This window comes from Sciurus carolinensis, chromosome 12 (assembly GCF_902686445.1).
Source record: "Sciurus carolinensis chromosome 12, mSciCar1.2, whole genome shotgun sequence".
Lineage (NCBI taxonomy): Eukaryota > Metazoa > Chordata > Mammalia > Rodentia > Sciuridae > Sciurus > Sciurus carolinensis.
Window position 1 is genome coordinate 60,827,679 of NC_062224.1, and position 18,669 is coordinate 60,846,347.

At 34.1% G+C, this 18,669-nt stretch overlaps 2 protein-coding genes across 5 annotated transcripts in view; both read right to left on the reverse strand.

Annotated features, from left to right (window-relative positions):
* Positions 1-1,757, reverse strand: part of LOC124961363 (kinesin-like protein KIF28P) — a 72,492-nt gene extending 70,735 nt beyond the window's left edge. The window contains exon 1 of the mRNA XM_047519949.1: positions 1,674-1,757. Within this exon, the coding sequence (XP_047375905.1) occupies positions 1,674-1,757 (84 nt within the window). The remainder of the gene's footprint in view (positions 1-1,673) is intronic.
* Positions 1,462-18,669, reverse strand: part of Ahctf1 (AT-hook containing transcription factor 1) — a 71,887-nt gene continuing 54,679 nt past the window's right edge. For 3 of the 4 annotated variants that reach the window (XM_047520419.1, XM_047520418.1, XM_047520416.1), the window contains 8 exons: positions 17,815-18,226; positions 15,500-15,599; positions 13,563-13,648; positions 9,677-9,861; positions 6,484-8,281; positions 5,225-5,358; positions 4,119-4,201; positions 1,462-3,165 (listed from right to left, as the gene is read on the reverse strand). In XM_047520419.1, the coding sequence (XP_047376375.1) occupies positions 2,973-3,165; positions 4,119-4,201; positions 5,225-5,358; positions 6,484-8,281; positions 9,677-9,861; positions 13,563-13,648; positions 15,500-15,599; positions 17,815-18,226 (2,991 nt within the window). In that variant the 3' untranslated portion in view covers positions 1,462-2,972. The remainder of the gene's footprint in view (positions 3,166-4,118; positions 4,202-5,224; positions 5,359-6,483; positions 8,282-9,676; positions 9,862-13,562; positions 13,649-15,499; positions 15,600-17,814; positions 18,227-18,669) is intronic. The other variant, XM_047520417.1, reaches the window with a different exon arrangement.

Genomic DNA, 18,669 nt, shown 5'->3' on the forward strand with positions numbered 1-18,669 from the left:
TAGAAAATTGGGCAGCATATGTCACCCCAGCCCTTGTAAACTGTAAAACTGAATTTTTAAGCAACCGGAAGGTTTTGAGCAAGGAGTTACAAGACACTGATTTTCAGTTTTCTTATTGCCAGGTAATGAATTGGGAGTTCCAAGTTCACATAGGAGGTAATGCAGTTGTCCAAGTATGAGACTTAACTATTTTCTTTCAAATTACCTTGAATTCATCCTCTTGTCTTTGCTATGGTTCCAACCTCAGCTAACCACCTCCAGTGGTGAATTTGGTAAGATAGCAAAACTTACAGCCACCTTTTTGAAAGTTCTGTAAATTCCTAACAACTGAGTAGGATGGCTCAGCGGCAGAGCACTTAACCTGGAATGTGGCAAGCCCTGGATTCTATGTCCTGCATTCTCCAAAGAGAAACAAGTTAGAAAAGAAACATTTTAGCACCTACTCCTACAAATCCATTTCATTATTTATTTAAAACCTGCAAGAAGTTACTCTAGCAATACTAGAGGCCAGTGAAAGACTTGTGAGAAAACTGCCTTTGAAATTGTTTAAGTAGCTTAGAAATGTTTTCTTCTTTTCTGGGGGAGTGGGATGGCATTTAAATTTACTGGTCATTAATTCTTTGGCATGTTTTGATCAGTTGCCTAAGAAACCATGCTACTTCAGAAGCTGTCAACAGTTGTTACACTTGAAAGTCATCTAATTATATTGCTACCTGACTACTGAAATATTTTCCACAACATGGATGACTATGAAGGCAAAGGATAGATCTGATAGCAACCAAAGTATACTGATGAACAAGAAAAGGCAAGTTATAAAAGTGGGAAAGACCCCCATCACAAGATCAGCACGACATAGTATCCCAATCAGGAAGTTTTTGTCAAGTCTTTGTGTTCTGTCTACCACTGTCCTGATCCAAATTTTATTTATTCTTTATAGTCATCTCTCTCAAATGTTTCTATTGAGATCTAAGAAACCTTTAAGATCTGTCCAGGCAGAATTCACTAAACCTGATCTTTTTCTGAGTATATTATTTCCTTACTACTGAATATACGATTATTTAGCAAAATTTATTTATGTAAGACTAAGACTGTAAAAGCTGCTAGTGAATAAAAACATTTTCCTTTGTGTTCTCAGTTATCTTGTTTGATCCATAGCACCTGGTTAAAAAGTTTGCTGAATGGGTCAGTAGTTCAGAATTTTACCAATGACTGATATGGATATATGGTTGTTATAAAGTTCTAGAGTGTAATTGATGAACTATCTTAAAAATATTTTAAGAGTGTTGAAAAGCAATAAAAAAATATACTTATTCACAAATTCATTACAACACAGAGTTCATTTAGAATTGGCTATTTGTCTATGATCTTTTACGGGGGGGTACATTAAAGAGTATCACATGCCTATATTTACCAAATTGCACTGGTATAAAAAAACACTAACTTGACAGTGTTATCTTTTTATCAATTTTTTTATTGTGCTACTTGTGCCAAGGAATAAAATTAAGTGCTTACTAAATAATATTTAGATCTTTATTAACAAATTCATTTAAATAAGATTAATATTCCATAAATGACAAGCAGCTTAAATACAAGTTTTATAATTATCATTAAAAAATTAATAAAATCAAAATCAGTTAAATTTTCAACAAGGCAATGTGACAATTACCACTAACCTGACTAAATGGCCGCACTCGTACTGCTACTGTCACACGGTCACTACTTGGCAGAGGCATTTTCATCATTTTCATATTGTCCATACTGTTATTTGGTAGAAAAATAATGTAGAAAGCCACACTGCTATGCTTCACACTAAAACATTAAAAGCTTAGCTGACAAAGGCAGTTTGTTTCCAGAAGATCAATTATTAATGGTCCATTCATTACACACTATCAATTACCTACTATAAATTATTTTACAACACTTATTTATTGATGAACTTTATGGCCTGCATCAAGTATCATTACTTCATTGCACAAAGTCTTACTGCAGAAAAAAGGGTGCTTTTGTTTTCTCTTGTTCCATATCTACTCATACTCTTCCCATTCTCAATCTGTGCCTGAGGTCCTATGATAATTAATTTGCCAGTTCTAAATCCTGAATATTAAGGGATTTCTGTGATTAAGAAGTTCCTTCATAGCAAGAATATTATAAAAATGTATCCAGACTTCTCCCCTTATCAATATTAGGTGCACTGAGTATCTGTAAAACAGATTTATTTTACATTTTTTTTCTCAAATCTTTTCATGAGGTTGCTAATAAGCAGTGAACCGGTCAATCTAACCTGGGTAGTAAGTCTCTAAATTAAGAGACATTAAAGATAAATAGCCTTTAAGCTTGCTGAACAAGAAATGCCAACATTAGAGTTAACCAATGCATTACTTGGAAAATTACTCATTTGAGGTAGATTACACAAAATTTGTGAAACTACAAAAAGGCAGCAGGATTACATGCCCATAATTCAATTCCAGCATAGTAAAAGGCAGAAACCAAATAAAAATACACATTATGATTAGAAATCTTAATCACAAAATCAAAGTGCATAAATTATAAAATAACAACTTTTAAAAATAATAGTACAATCACCCTCATTTTAAGATTGGTCTAATATTTTAACTGTAGAGAGAAAAATGGGACAAATGCCTACTAGTATATAAAATCATTAATACAGAAATCCCCTTTCAAAAATCTAACAGACACAAACTACTGTTAAGTATATATTTTATTTAACATTCCAATAAGAAGTCATATTTACATATAATATAAATGTATGAAGTCTTAATATAAAATAGAAAAAACACCTGCACTAAAAGAATCACACTCCATATGGAGTTACTTTACGTATTGAAGACATTCTATTTACAAAAATTTACAATAATTTATATAAATTATTTTCTTCCAAATTGGGCAATTTTTAATAATCCACACAATTTTGATGACTACAAATAGGTGTACATTAAAATCTTGGAAAAAAATTATAGCATTTTCCTGCGTAAAACTTGCTTTGGAAAGGAGGATGGTTTCTTTCTGCCCCTTCCAAGAGTGTTTCCTTTAACTTCTGCAGTTTTTCTTGGTTTGCTCTTTACTCCTTCAACTGGGCTTGCCAAGGGAGAAATCAGCTTAATTTTTATTGGAGGAGGTGACCAAGAACTTTCTTCTTCTGTATTTCTGAAAGATAGAATCAAACAAGAATAAATGCATTATATGACAAAAATAACTTTTCTCAACACTGTGAAAGATACTTCACAAGTGCTTTCATTTTGCAAGAGAGGTAATAATAGAATCAAAAGAGAAGCACACCTTTCAAAGTCATGTAAGCTAATTAGAGTCAGGTTTCACTTAAGAGGATTTTTATTTTCTGACAGACATTTAAAAAAAAATCATTGATAAATTTTCCTTTAATTGGTTCACATGCATTAATAAATACTGCTGGCAAGGATGGGTGGACCAAGTCCTAGCAGTAAATCTGTGTGAAGAGGGTCCAGCAGGCCCAGACAGCCAAGAGAAAGCAACTGACAAATACATGTATAATTTAACAAACATGAAGTAGTTTTTCAAATATGTACAAAGCCAACTTATAAGAGTGTTACTAATACAGTCAGGAGTCTCATTAAATCAGTTTTTAAAGAAAATGGATTGGCACTTTAATGTATCTGAAATGGAGTTAATTTCTCCATGGATACAGTTTTATTATTAGTGAAATAACTGCAGAATCTTAAAGTTTACAATTATTTATCAATACCAAAACCATCTTTATTACTGGAAAGGTGAACCATCCCCACATCCTTCTCCATCCACTGCAAAAAAGAAGAGAGAACAACTGGGTACTAAATTACCTTCTTTATAAAGTATGAATAGGCTTTTGTGATTGCTATAGATCACTCATTTAGCAGCAAATTCTAACAATGACAAGGAGCCAATGCTAGAAATGTCCATAAGAATTTCCCTTTTCTTTTTTGCAATGTTGGGGATAAAACCCAGGGCCTTGTGACCACAAGGCAAGTGCTCTACCACTGATCTACATTCCCCAGTCATAACTGCCCTTTTAAAATAAGACTCTTATCATCTATAATTTGGAGAAACAAATGGTGAGATATTGCAGAATGGAAAGTCATACTTACTTGCTTGCTTGTTTTCTTTTTGTAGTCCTGATTCTTTTCACTTTTTGCTCTCCCACAGTTTCTCCTGATTTAGCATCATCTTTCTAGGGTTGAAATTTTACAGAGATAAATCCTAAGTAATTAAACATTTAAAATCTAAATTCTTAAGTTTTATCCTGAGTCAAAGAATATAGCCAAACACTGCAAATAAATTCAAACTTATGTAGTCCCAAACTGACTCCTTCCATTCTTTAGTAGAAACTCTGGCTAAGACTGCTGCTCTTAATTCCTCACTCCCACGAGTCAACTATATGCCAAGTCTTGTGTTTTATCTTCAATGGAAACTGACAAGTGCTGTTCCCATTGCTTGAGTTCCCAATCCAGGCTTTATATCTTGTACAGATTAGGCCACCAACTTTTTTTCTGCCTAGAATTCATCTTGCATAGAAATGACCCTAAAGTAAATACATGAATATTTGCTAGTTTGTGAACACTCCTAACCTACCCACCCTTACCATGTATTCCATTTACCTACTGTTTTCTCTGTCCAGGAATGCCTGTCTTCCCTGCACTCTGTCTACAAAGGTATTTGGGTATAAATGATTCTTATCAAGCAATGAAATAATTTTTGTATTGTTTCTGTCTCTTCAATTAAACTATGTATTTCAATCAACTGTGAGCTGAGTTACTTTTGTATAAGCCAATTATTTCAATAAATGCCTACAAATTAACATTCATATATATAAGGGACTCACAATCCCTGAAGAATTTCCCCCTCTAGGGTAATGTATAACTAGGTCACTGAAACAACTTCCCCAGAGATGCTCTTTGAATGACACATCAGGGGCTCAAGGACCTATATCATAGATAAACACACCTAGATAATTCTGATAGGCACTAACATTTAAAGACCATTCCCTCAATAGGTAATTTAAATTTCAGTTGCCAGTAAGTAATGTATCATCAGTAACAAAGATGTGTCTTAAAAGTAGAGTCTTTAACAGTAAAGACATGACAGTTTTGGATTTTTAACAAAAGTGAATGCTACCTTTAAAGATTATTTAGGATATATTTTAAAAATAAAAAGTATATTTAAATAAACATATACAAAATCATGTATTCCTTACCAGTTCATCTATAACTTTGGATGCACCGGATATGTTCTTTCGCCTGGTCCTCAAAGCAGGAGGCGAGAAGACAAACTGGGAGGATAAATCTGAAACTAATTCTTTCAACTGCGTAGGAGCCTCTATTTTCTCAGCTAAAGAAAAGTTGGGGGAAAAAATGTATCTGTATGTATATTTCAACAAGAAACTTGAAACAAATGATGCATATTAGAAAGATGCAAACATTCCGAAATCTAGAAACACAGGTATCCTAACTTAATTACCAAGTTAGGATAGAGAAAAGATGTGGAGATGGGGGCGGATTTCAGTATCATTTGGGTAAACCAAATGTTTACCTTTAATTGTTTACAAATGTTTAATGACTCAAAATAAATAATGCTATAATATAAACATATGACTTAAAAGGCACAAAATTATATAACCCATTAATCTGTTCTGCTTCTCAAATGTTCTTCACAGAAACTTTCTGCAACTATTTCAAAGGAGTAAGGAAACAAAAAAATTTGGTATCATGTACAAAAATGTTCAGGCTCTATTTACTGTTCCTTCCATGTTTCTGTTATAGCACAGATGAGACTATTTTTTGTATATCAATTCCTCATCCATCCCTGTAAGCATCCTGAGGGTTAAGTTTTGACACAGTCAATGCTTTTAAAGGAGCTCAAATGTTAGGTTCAAAAATCATTAGTGTGCTGGTAAACGTGCTCTGGGTTAAAAAAAGCAGATCTGATTTGATTTTTTTATAGTATAAATGTGTCCACTGTGCCCAATCAAACTATGGCCAGCTGACAAAACTGCTTTTCTGGGCTTGGGAAATGACTGCAAAAGTACAATGCATTTTAAAGAGTTTCAGCACAGAGAATGTTGGAAAATTTTAGTTTGCAGATTTAAGTGTCCCTAGGTTCAATTCCTGGTACCAAAAACTAAAAAAATAAACACTATGTTAGGTGAATTATAGGATTTAAAAAAAAAAAACAACAACAAAAAACCCAAACACCTCATACTAAATCATACAGAATCCTTGAAATCTCAAAACAGATTTGGAAATATGAAATCTTTAAACAATTTGTTTTATAGTTGTTTTTTTCTTTCTTTGGTAGGGAGGTACTGGGGGAGGAAGGGAAGATTTCCTGTAACTACACATTTTTTAGAACAAATAAGGGCCTTAAGTCAAATCAAACCAAATAGAACTTTTAAACAATTAAATTTTAGATGAAGATTCTGCATGATATGGAAAATATGAATAAAAATAAAAGTACCTTTCACTTTCCTTGGAACCTCTGCTGCAGGAGGAGAAAATAAAGGTTCACTTTTCGGTTCAGAAAGGTCTGGTAACAAGATGGCCTTGCTAGACCTAGTTCTTGTACTACGGGAAGATTTAGTAAAAGTTGAGGTGGCAAGCAATCTTTCTTCTTGGTCATTTGTTTGTTTGTGTGTCATTTCATCTGATACAGGGTGTAATGAACATTTCTGATTTTGATTTTTAGTCTTCTTGGTAAGTTTTTTCTTTGAGTTTGTCATCACAAGTTCCTCGCTTGGCACTAAAATGGATTTTTCAAAAACTGGTTTCCCATCATCAATATTTTCATTTCTAGCTGGGGTGTTCCTTACAGATCTTCGGATGCTAAGAACTCTCTTCTTGGGACTTTTATCTTCTTTAACAGTCTTAGATCCAACATTTTCTGATGGATTTATTTTCCTTGGTCTACCGCGTTTCCTAGGTGTGGCAGGTAAATCAATTTCTGCTTGAAGAATCAACTGGGAGGAATCAAGTTTAGACTCTTCTATCACATCTAACATAGTAATTTCTTTCTCTCTGATCCTTCTACTACGTTTAACAGGCAGTTGCTGGTCACTGGATTTCCCCTCTTGTATATTTTCAGAAGCTTCTCTATCAGCTTTTCTCAGCTTCTTGACAGTCCCACTAAGACTTGCTACTTTACTAACTTTTAGATCTTTTATAATTTCAGCACTTTCCTGATTTTCTACAGATTTTCTGGTTCTTCTAGGAGTCCTTTTTGTAACAGATGAAAGCTTAACTTCTTTTCTAAAAGAAATTTCTTCAGTTGCTGATTTTAATAGCTGGGATGATTTTAACTTTTTTAGTTTCCTACCTGAAATAACCTCTAATTCTTGTTCCACAGAATCAATACTTTCTAATGCATCTGGATTAGTTTCCTTTTTCTTCCTTCCTCTTCTAGAAATAATAGAATTTTGAGGTATCTGCTGGTTCTGAGATATTCCTTTGATATCAGAATAGGCACTTTCAGAAACCTCAGAAATTTCTTTTGCTTTTCTAGTTTTCTTTACAGATTGTGGCCCCAGCATCTTGGGAGTAGCAACATCTGCTGACTCCTGCCCTGCTGTAGTGATATTCAGGTTTTGGACACGCTTTCTCATGCGTGTTCTGGAGGAAACCATGTCATCACCCTGGCTGACATTTATAGTCATGGTACTTGTTTCCTGAACAGTCTTAATTGCAGGTTTGACTAATTTGGTGGAACACATTACCTTCTGGCTTATTAAAGGTACGCTTTCATGAATGGACTGCTCTATTACATCTGAAGTAATATCTTTACTTCTTGTGTCTTTAATCACATCTAATAAATTTTCTGCAATTGCTACTTTAATGGGTTCAGGCACATATGGTAAAGTCTCTACCTTTTGGGATTCTTGATCACTAGTTATGATAGATGGAAAATCTGAGACATGTCCACGATCATCATGTTCCACACTGTATACAAGTTTTTCCTTGGTTGTTGCATTAACTACTTTAGGTAACACATTAGATGTTGCAGAATCACCTGTCTCAACTTCTCCTTCTTCACCTTCCAATATCAAGGTAAAGTTGCTCTGGGCCACAAAAAGTTCCCCATCTACTTCAGCAATATCACATTCAGCAGAGTCTTTATTATTAGGCAAGTCACAAAACTGTTGCTCAATAGCATCAAAATTATATTGAAGCTTAAGAGTTCCTGAGGGATATAACTCGTTAAATGAAAGATTCCTAGCCTCTTCTCCTGAATTTTGAACTTCAAGCTTTTCATGTCCAGTTACCTAAAATGAATTAAAGACACCAGGTTAAAGAATTTAAAAATCTATTTTAACTTAAAGCATGAAGATTTTTAATGACCAACTTACTCTTGGTGTGTGCATTTAAAAAAATATACATTTGATATTTGGCACATACTATAAGGTTTACTTTATATATATTCATTTAAAAAACCAGGCCTGAATGAGAATTCAGTCAAAATAACTAAATTCAGAGATTATGACTGTATTTAAACTATAAATTCTGTATTTCCCTAGCTGAGACAGTATTAACAAAAACTTGAAAATTATTATGAGACTACTATGAAAATTAGGACTTTTTCTACTCTTACCCAACAGAAAACTTAACTGGAGAAAACAATCCCCAAACTATATTTTAACAAAATTCCCCAAATTACCTAACTATCCATACTTAACAGCATGATCCCCATAAGGTTGAAGAACAATTCACCTACATAAGCTCCCTTGGGCTAGACTCAATCCTCTTCCCTTTGCTGGGGCTGCATAAACCATGAAATTCCTAAGGCTTTCAAGTTCAGTACCTCTCCTGCAAGGGTTTGGTGGAAGAAGGAATGGTCCTTGCATTTACCTTTTGGTAAGGGAAGGGGAGAAAAAGGAGGAGGTAGAGAGTAACAGAGAGATCTCCTGACCAAGAAGGTAGAACATTACCACCCACCTAGACAATGACATTTTCCCATTCCCCAAACATTGAGATGACAGATTGGAAATAGTAAGTAAGTGAGGATTCCCATTTACACCATGCCCACATTTTTACTGTTTCACAACTAAAGGAATAGGGACTTTAACCATTTATTTCATCTGTTCGAAGATGAACATGAATAATTATAACATTTTAATATTACTCCCCAAACTCCATACAGATTTCTATACATAATTTTTTTCTCTTAACTTAAATATGAAAGTTGCCTTTTGATAATTAAGATTTGGTCAAATTATAAAAAAAATCCATAAAACATATTAGGTACACACACACACACAAAAATGCTTTTTGGAGTTGCACAGAAGTTGAACATCACCCAGGTAAATATCATCCTCACAAAATATGCCTGGGGTGGGGATGGGGATTACTGTTTAATTTTATCTACTTGTTTTCATATATAAACTCTCAATAGTCTTATTGTCTCAGGAGCAACCATTCTATGTTTTCTTCTGGCTAAAAAAAAAAAAAACTTTAAATTGAAGCAGATAAGTAAAAATTAAATCAACAAACTGTGGCTACTTTAACGGAAAATTGGTTTTCATGAAAACCAATTTCTTAAAGGATGTGTTCTTTTATATTCTTTTATATATGAATATATTAAATTTGAGAAATCACATCTTGAAACCTAACTAAACCAAAACTAAAAGACTGACAAAGAAGTAAAAAATTAATTTTTTTACATGAATTTCTTGAGTATCAGAAGAACTGTCAGAAATTGGAGGCTTCTCTTCTGGTATGTCAACACTCTCTTTTAGTACACCAATTTCTATTCCATGATCTTCTTTTAGGGTATGTTCAGAGATAACAGGACTTTCAGATATGATGAGCCCACAGTTTCCACTATCACCAAGGTCACTGGCCACTGCTGGGGGCAGGGAGGAGGTGGAGAAAAAGTCAAGCTTTTTACATTTCAAACTGAAAAACATGATCTACATATGATTAAGAAAGAAAACAGAAAGAAAAGCTGTATCTCACTTGAAATATTACCTTAATCAACAGTTATACTAAAACATTCTAAGATCTTAAAAGGGAAAGGTCTTTAAAAAGGGAAATCCACTTTTCTTCAGGATAATACACATTCAGTTGAAAACAATACATATATGCTTTCTACAAAGAATATAAATTACACATTTAAAACTGGCAACAATGGTTTTTCTTGATTGTGACACTTTAATGCAATGACAAACTCTTTGAGGAGGTACAAGTGTTTTTAAATTAATTTTGAAAATTATGTTACTAGTGACTACCAGAAAACTATCTATCTTTGTTAAACCAGTATAGAATTACACAAGGGACATGCGATCTGGGCTTTGCTATGGCTATACAAGAGGCAAGAGGAGGATATCTTTCTTTTGGCAAAAAGATACAAATAAACACAAATGTACCCTTTAAAAAATTAGGTGGAGGGGCTCACAAAAAATCCCTTTCATCTTTCTTTTCATCAAACTTCTATATACCACTAGTAATTATACATTGTATTTAGGTTTAGCATTTGTGAATGACACAAAAAACAAACTAACCTCAAGAGGAGAAAAGATGTCTCCAACTTAACTAAAAATCCTTTTTAGTGGTTTACAAAAATCAATAAAAAGGTAAATAGAGCAAGAAATTATGAAATTCATCTGGAAGAATAAAAAACCCAAAATATCTAAAGCAATCCTCAGTAGAAAGAGTGAAGCAGGGGGTATCGCAATACCCGATCTTCAACTCTACTACAAAGCAATAGTAACAAAAACTGCATGGTATTGGTACCAAAATAGAAAGGTGGATCAATGGTACAGAATAGAGGACACGGACACAAAACCAAATAAATACAATTTTCTCATACTAGACAAAGGGGCCAAAAATATGCAATGGAGAAAAGATAGCCTCTTCAACAAATGGTGCTGGGAGAATTGGAAATCCATATGCAACAGAATGAAACTAAACCCATATCTCTCACCATGCACAAAACTCAACTCAAAATGGATTAAGGACCTCGGAATCAGACCAGAGACAGTGCATCTTATAGAAGAAAAAGTAGGTCCAGAGCTTCAACATGTCGGCTTAGGACCAGACTTCCTCAACAGGACTACCAAAGCACAAGAAATAAAAGCAAGAATTAATAACTGGGATAGATTCAAACTAAAAAGCTTTCTCTCAGCAAAGGAAACTATCAGCAATGCAAAGAAAGAGCCTACAGAGTGGGAGAAAATCTTTGCCAATCATACTTCAGATAGAGCACTAATCTCCAGAATCTATAAAGAACTCAAAAAACTCTACACCAAGAATGCAAATAATCCAATCGACAAATGGGCTAAGGAAATGAATAGACACTTCACAGAAGATCTACAAGCAATCAACAAACATATGGAAAAATGTTCAACATCTCTAGTAATAAGAGAAATGCAAATCAAAACCACCCTAAGATTCCATCTCACCCCAATTAGAATGGCGATTATCAAGAAAACAAGCAACAACAGGTGTTGGCGAGGATGTGGGGAGAAAGGTACACTCATACATTGCTGGTGGGGCTGCTGGTGGAAAGCAGTGTGGAGACTCCTTAGAAAACTTGGAATGGAACCACCATTTGACCCAGCTGTCCCACTCCTGGGCCTATACCCAAAGGACTTAAAATCAGCATATTACAGAGATACAGCCACATCAATGTTCATAGCTGCTCAGTTCACAATAACCAGATTGTGGAACCAACCTAGATGTCCTTCAACTGATGAATGGATTAAGAAACTGTGGTATATATATACAATGGAATATTACTCAGCCATAAAGAATAATAAAATTATGGCATTTGCAGGCAAATGGATGAAATTGGAAAATATCATGCTAAGTGAGATAAGCCAATCTCAAAAAAACAAAGGACGAATGATATCGCTAATAAGTGGATGATGACACATAATGGAGGGTGGGAGGGGTTAGTGTTAGGGTTAGAGTTAGGGTTAGGGAGGGGGGCAAGAATGGAGGAAGAAAGGACTGTATAGAGGGAAAAGAGGGGTGGGAGGGGTGGGGGGGAAGGGAAAAAAATAACTAAATGAATCAAACAGCATTACTCTATGTAAATTTATGATTACACAAATGGTATGCCTTTACGCCATGTACAGAGAAACAACATGTATCCCATTTGTTTACAATAAAATAATAAAAAATAAATAAATAAAAAATAAAAAGGTAAAAAGATAAGGAATGGGAAAATAGGTACTTTTAACTCTTATCACTATATTAAAATAGCATACTTATTGGAGAAAACAATAAAATATGAGAAATCTGCATATTCTTTGACCTAGTAGGTCCATGTCTATCCAACAGAAAACCTGACATAGACTGTTTCAAGATATTTAGGCCTGCAGAAATGAAACAGTAAAACAAAAAATAAGCAAAAATGGTGATCAGTCCAAATGTTCACCAATAAGCAATTAGTTAAGCATATCATAGAATGTGCCTACTATAAAATACTACCAGAGACAATAAAAGGGCAAGATCCATCTATAATACTCCCGTGGAACAGTATCTTAAATAGGGGCTGGGTAGCTCAGTGGCAAGCAGGTGCTTGCCTAGCATATGTGAGGTCCTGGGTTCAATCCCCAGTACCTACACACACACACACACACACACACACACACACACACACAGAAGTAAAATGAAAAAAGTTGTGTTTTTTAATAATAAATGTCCTGATAATGGAATAACGATTTATAGGAACAGCCTTTATTAAGTGCCAAGCACTATTCTAAATACTTTCCACACAACTGGCTTAATCCTAACAACTATGAAATGAACACTATTAACATTTCCGTTGAAAACTGTATTTATCAGAATAAGTGCAGAACTGGATCATGAACCGAAGAAGTCTTGTTCAAACCCCTAAGCTCTTTTAGCCACCTTACTTGAGAACTCCTCTTTTAATATACAGGAGAAAATATACACAGAAAAAAAAAAAAAAAAAAAAAAAAAGATACCTTAAACAGTTAATAAAGGATCTCTAAAGTGAGTAGCCTGGTTTTTAACTTTATATTCTGAATTATTTTATAATGAGCACAGATTACATTCTTCATTAGGCATGCTCAAACTTGTCCTAGGCCCTATTCTTTCAAACTTGTCCTAGGCCCGTATTTTGTGATAGGCAAAAAAGTCTTAATAGTTAAGGGTGGAGGGTTTTGGAGTCAAGATAACTACACCACATATGGTGCCATGAGGATTAAATGAATTAACACATGTGAAAAGCTTCGGAACCCAACTGAAGAAAGTATCTTCACCTCTGTATAATACAGAGAATGTTTGAGAGTAGGTGCCCCCAATCCCAAAATAAGGTTAACTGGTGTGGGGGGCACGGGTGGTGATTCAATGAATTACACTTATTAATTTCCCTGACTTGGTTATTATTTCATGTTCCAAAATGCCTTACAAGCAACCCAATGTTTTGACAGCTGACACATCTCCTTAGAATGCCTTTTTTCTGGGAAAGCCAATCAAAAATTGTAGAAGAACTGAGAAAAGAAAATTTCAATAATAGATTTTTGTTGTTCTAAAAAAAGATCGTTTCTCAAAAGATTAAAATGAAACAATACATACATTCATTGTTGTCTGCTCTAATTGTAGAGTTGTAGGTTTCAACAGCTATTAATCCTTCATCCAAAATTGGTACCATAGGGATTTTCCTTTAGAAATAGAAATGAATACTTTAGTGTGTATATCATGTATAAATATTCCATCTTCTCTACCTACTGCCAGTTCTGTCCTACTGTCTCTGTTATTGTTGATGAAAATCAAGGTTCAAAGAAATCACCAAACTCATAAAATCCACCAAGTGAATTTAGAAACAAATAATGCTGTACTTGGTTTTCCCACTTTCTATTATTTTACTTTTTTGGTGACAATGGCATGGCATTAAATATAACTATTTAAATGCTTGTCAGTATAAATTAGATATTAGCTAATTTTTAATAATAATGGCCATGTTCTTCAAATAAGCCTGTCAAATATTATGGAGTATTTCCTATATACACAGTAGGATCAGGTTCAGTATTTTAAAATTGGAAAAATAGGGTAAAAACACTCATAATGGGAGACCAACAAAACCTGTATTAATACACATGATAAAATGAGTTTTAGAATATGCTGACAGTGATCTTTTGCTATTCTGAGTTGGCTGTTCCCTAAAACCCAATTAAAGTAGATTGATTTTTTTAAGTAAAGAATAATTTTTTTAAACACAGGTATCTGAAATGTGTACACACAGATGTCTAAGACTTACCTCAACCACAATGCTTGTAGCAAGAATAACAGAATAATAAATTACCACAAAATATTAAAAGTTTATATTTAGAAAGGAACTAGAGCTCTACAAAGATGTTAAATATTCACCTAGTTTCTCACTGAAACCAGTTTCTTCCCATATGAATGCTTTTGTTATATGACTGTTGCAACTACCTATCAACTCCATTGTAATAAATAACATTCGTTTTCACTAAAATTCAAAAAAACATTAAAACAATAAAATAATTGGATAATTCTTTCTTAATGGTTTCTTCCACATTTCCAATGAAGGCCTGGAAAAAGTCATCAAGTATGAAGTCTTTTCTCAGAAATGAAATATGTGACCAAGTTTGACCTATCGGGTGATTACTGTGTTCCTGAATTTTGTGGATTGTTTGTGAAGTCACTCTCATTACTTACTTGTAAGTTAATTTTACTGAATAACCTTTACTACCTCTTAATAATTGAAGCTGACACTTTTTTGTATCCTCTACAACCGTGCTACTTCCAAGTGCTGACATGCAATCTGTGTTTACTCTTAAAAATAAAGAAAAGAGCTTTTGCAGAAGGTGAATTGATTACTTCATACAGTTCAGTTCAGTTGACTTTCTCAACAAAGCAGCACACTGATTCACAATTCTAATGTACACTGCTTATCCTAAAACAGACCATAGACTATATGGGAACTGGCACCATTTTACAAGACCCTGTTTTGAACGGCAAGCACTGTCCTATATCACCTAATGACATGCCTTTTCTGGCAATGCTGTCAATGGAATTATCTGACAGCATAATATTTCAATTAGTTATTAAAAAATAAAACTTTAATGATTATTGTATCAACCAAATAGTAGGGAAAAAATTTTCTTTCAGCCATCTCCCCTATGTTCTACTGTGGTTTTATAGGAGTCCTGAGCCTATATCATCCTGAAACTATTAAAATTGAAGTAAGGGCATGGAATAATACCATAGCTGTAAATGAACTTTTGGTGTTCAACAAAATGAGAGTCAAAGAATATTAATATGCTTCAATTCACTGGGTCTCTATATTCCAGAAATGTCTAATAGCATTAAGAATTATTTCATAGTAACTAATAAACACATAACTGAACAACTTTGAAAACAGATATTAGCAAGGTGGAGATGTCAAAGATCTAAATGAGTTCTAATATATAAAAAAATATTTTGTTATGGGTTCATAATTTCATTAAACTTCTTTGGAAAAATATTTGAAATTGTCTTTATAAACTTACCCTTCTTGGACTGACGGCACACAAAGTGAAGCTTCAACTCCTTCAGTGGCGCTTAAGTGATTTAATCCTGAAAGGGATTCCTTTGCCACTTTCAAAGTGCCTACAAATCATACAGGTAAGAATAGTGTTTATGCCAAATGTTTTATAATTTGCACAGGTCCTGAACTATTATTCTTTAAGAAGTTGCTAGGCCTGCTTTTTTGTTCTTTTGTGTTTATTTCCTAGGTATCTGACGGTCAGGAGCTCCTTTTACTAATTCTCTGAGTCTAGCTCAAAGAGCCTCCCTTAACCTCCAACTTTTTATTTTTGGCTGAACAGGTACAATTTATTGCAAATGTTCTACATATATCAATTCACTTAATCCAAACTATCCAAAGAGGTAGATGAGAAAAAACTAAAGCCTAATATAGTTTATCTGAGATCACAAAGCATACTTAGTAAGTAGTTGAACAAGGATTCAAATTTAGCCTGGTTTAATCTAGAGTATATGTTCTGTCCCCCCTGTCCCCCATGCCCCACCCCAACACACACAAAAAAATACAGATTTCTACTTGGGACTTTCCAACAGTATAGAAATAACCCATGAATAAATTGTTATGTACAATCATTTTCTTTATTTTTAATTGTGGTACTGGGGATGGAACCCAGGGTTTCATGCATGCTAGGCAAGCACTTTACCACAAGCTGCACTCCCAAGCCCTTTTTAAAAAAATGTGTTTTATTTTGAAAGAGGATATAGTTAAGTTGCCTGGGCTGGGTTCAAATTTGCACTCCTCCTGGCCTTAGCCTCCCAAGTAGCTGGGATTACAGGTATATACTAGAAAGCCTGCCTCCCTGCCATGAACATTCTAATATTTATCATTTAATTTTAATGAACTATGACACAGCAAAAAAAAAAAAAAAAAAAAAAGCAGTGTAAATCTCTAGACATACACTATTTGAGCAGAGTCCTGAATTTAACAGAGCAATTAATAATACTTGTTACTAAAGAAAGATCTTACAATCCAAACTTCATTGGACTCACTTCTTGAGAAATATTACTTCAGTCTAGGCAGAAAATATTTCTCAAAATGACCTACTTATGACACAGGTTTTTATATAAATATATGCTGTTACAGACTTAAAAAGTTATCTTAGTAGACTTGTTAAAACTGTGTTTGGGATAAAAAATTTAAAAAGAGGCATAGTTTTCTAATCTACCAAGTCTAAGTCAAATCTCTCTTCCTGATATGATCCAGAACAGCATTAATCAAATTGCATTATAAGCACTTGTCAGTATAGTTCACTAATCCTTACATAATTGGGCAAGGGTAACTTTACACACATTTGGTGTTTCACCCAGAATGCACATTTATGCACAAGAAGAGATCATTGGAGCATATATATGAGGAAAAAAAATTATTACATAAATGAATATTAAATGGGCCTTTGGACATTTGATTGTTCTGTGATTATTTTGGAAATAAGGCTTGAATACAGAACAAATTTCCTGATCTGTGATGGAATTTTAGTAAATCGAGGCTGCTGGATAAGTTAAAAATCACAGCAACAATCTATAAAAGTTGTTATTATTATTACTATACCCATATTTATGATAAGGTTTTCTAAGTCAAGACAACAGCGCCTTGCATTTCCATCCTCAAACACTACTGTTCTTTTCCATAATTTCATGGCCAAATAACAAAAGCACACTAAGTTCCTCACCCTTCAAAGCTCATACATACTTATGGAACAATGTAAGCCATACTCAGAAAGAATAAGATTAGTGCAATTTGTCGAGGACATAGGACACCATGGAGCATGTAATAATTATTTGAACTTGATCTTGATGCTTTTCTTATGGTGAAAAGAATTCTATTACAAAATTTATTAAGGTTGAGGAGGGGGCAGGAGGGATACAAAAAGGGAGGAAAGGTGGAATGAATCTGACTGAACTGTACATTTATGATATACCACAGTGAATTAACCTTTATCCATTAAAAAAAGATGATAACAACGATAGAAGACCAGAAGAGCAGAGGGAAAGGAACAGGGAGGAGGGAAAAGGGGAGGGAAAGGAAAAGTACAGGACACTAAATTGAAACAAATTCTATTCCATGTTCATATATTATGTCAAGATGAAAACCTCAGTAGTATGTATAACTATAACGCACTAAAGAAATATTTTTAGTTGTATATGGACACAGTACCTTTTTTCTATTTATGTTTTTATGTGGTGCTGAGGACAGAACACCAAACCTCACAAGTACTCTACCACTGAACCACAACCCCAGCCTGTTAAGGGCAATTTTTCGTGTGTGGAAATGAGTTCTTACCCATTTGTTTCCCCTCATCTGAAGGAACTACTTCTAACTCAAATACGTCTTTATCTTCATCCTTCTTGATTTGCTCAGTTAAATTAGTATTTAGTTCAGTGGAAGAATTCCCTGACTGGGAGGACAAGAAAATTTCTTCAAACTCTTCTGGTAATGGTGCATCTTGATACTCTAAGGTGGTCTGATCTGACCCGGTTGAAGCATTGCTTTCTTTGCTCACATCCAGTTTCTCCAAACTTGGTGAGGATGCATCCTGTGACCCTGTGTCCATTTCTTGAAGGTCCTTTTCTGAGTTACTTAGGAGAAAAGATGAGGTTTCATCTTTGCTCTTTGGCCATTCAGTTTCTGCTGGAACTCCACATTTATGGAAAGGTGTAGTGATAAATGCTTCTGTGTTACTGTTATCTGTAGCCTGTTAAGATTATGAAAAGAAAATTAACTAGTAAATATCAGTCTAGTCCTAAGCTTTTTATCTCGATCATACCCACCCTATTCCCAAATTTTCCTTAATCAAAAATCACTTGTTTCAAATCCATTCTCTTCAGATGCATAATGGTCGCTACTGTTTCCTTAACTGGCAATACATCATTAATTTCAAAAGACTAAAATATTCAATAATTACCAAATGGGTTCCCATTAATCTATAGAGGAGCTCTGAAGACACACCCTTCTAAATAGAAAACCAAATAGGAACTTAAGTAATACTATACAGGATTAAAAAAATAACAAAAAAGTCCAAGAATTAGGAGGTCTGGAATCTAATGCCATTTCTGCCACTAATATCTGGCTGACTGTAGGCAATTCACTTGGTACTTCCTAGCCTAATTTTCTTTATCTGTAAGATAATGGATTTGG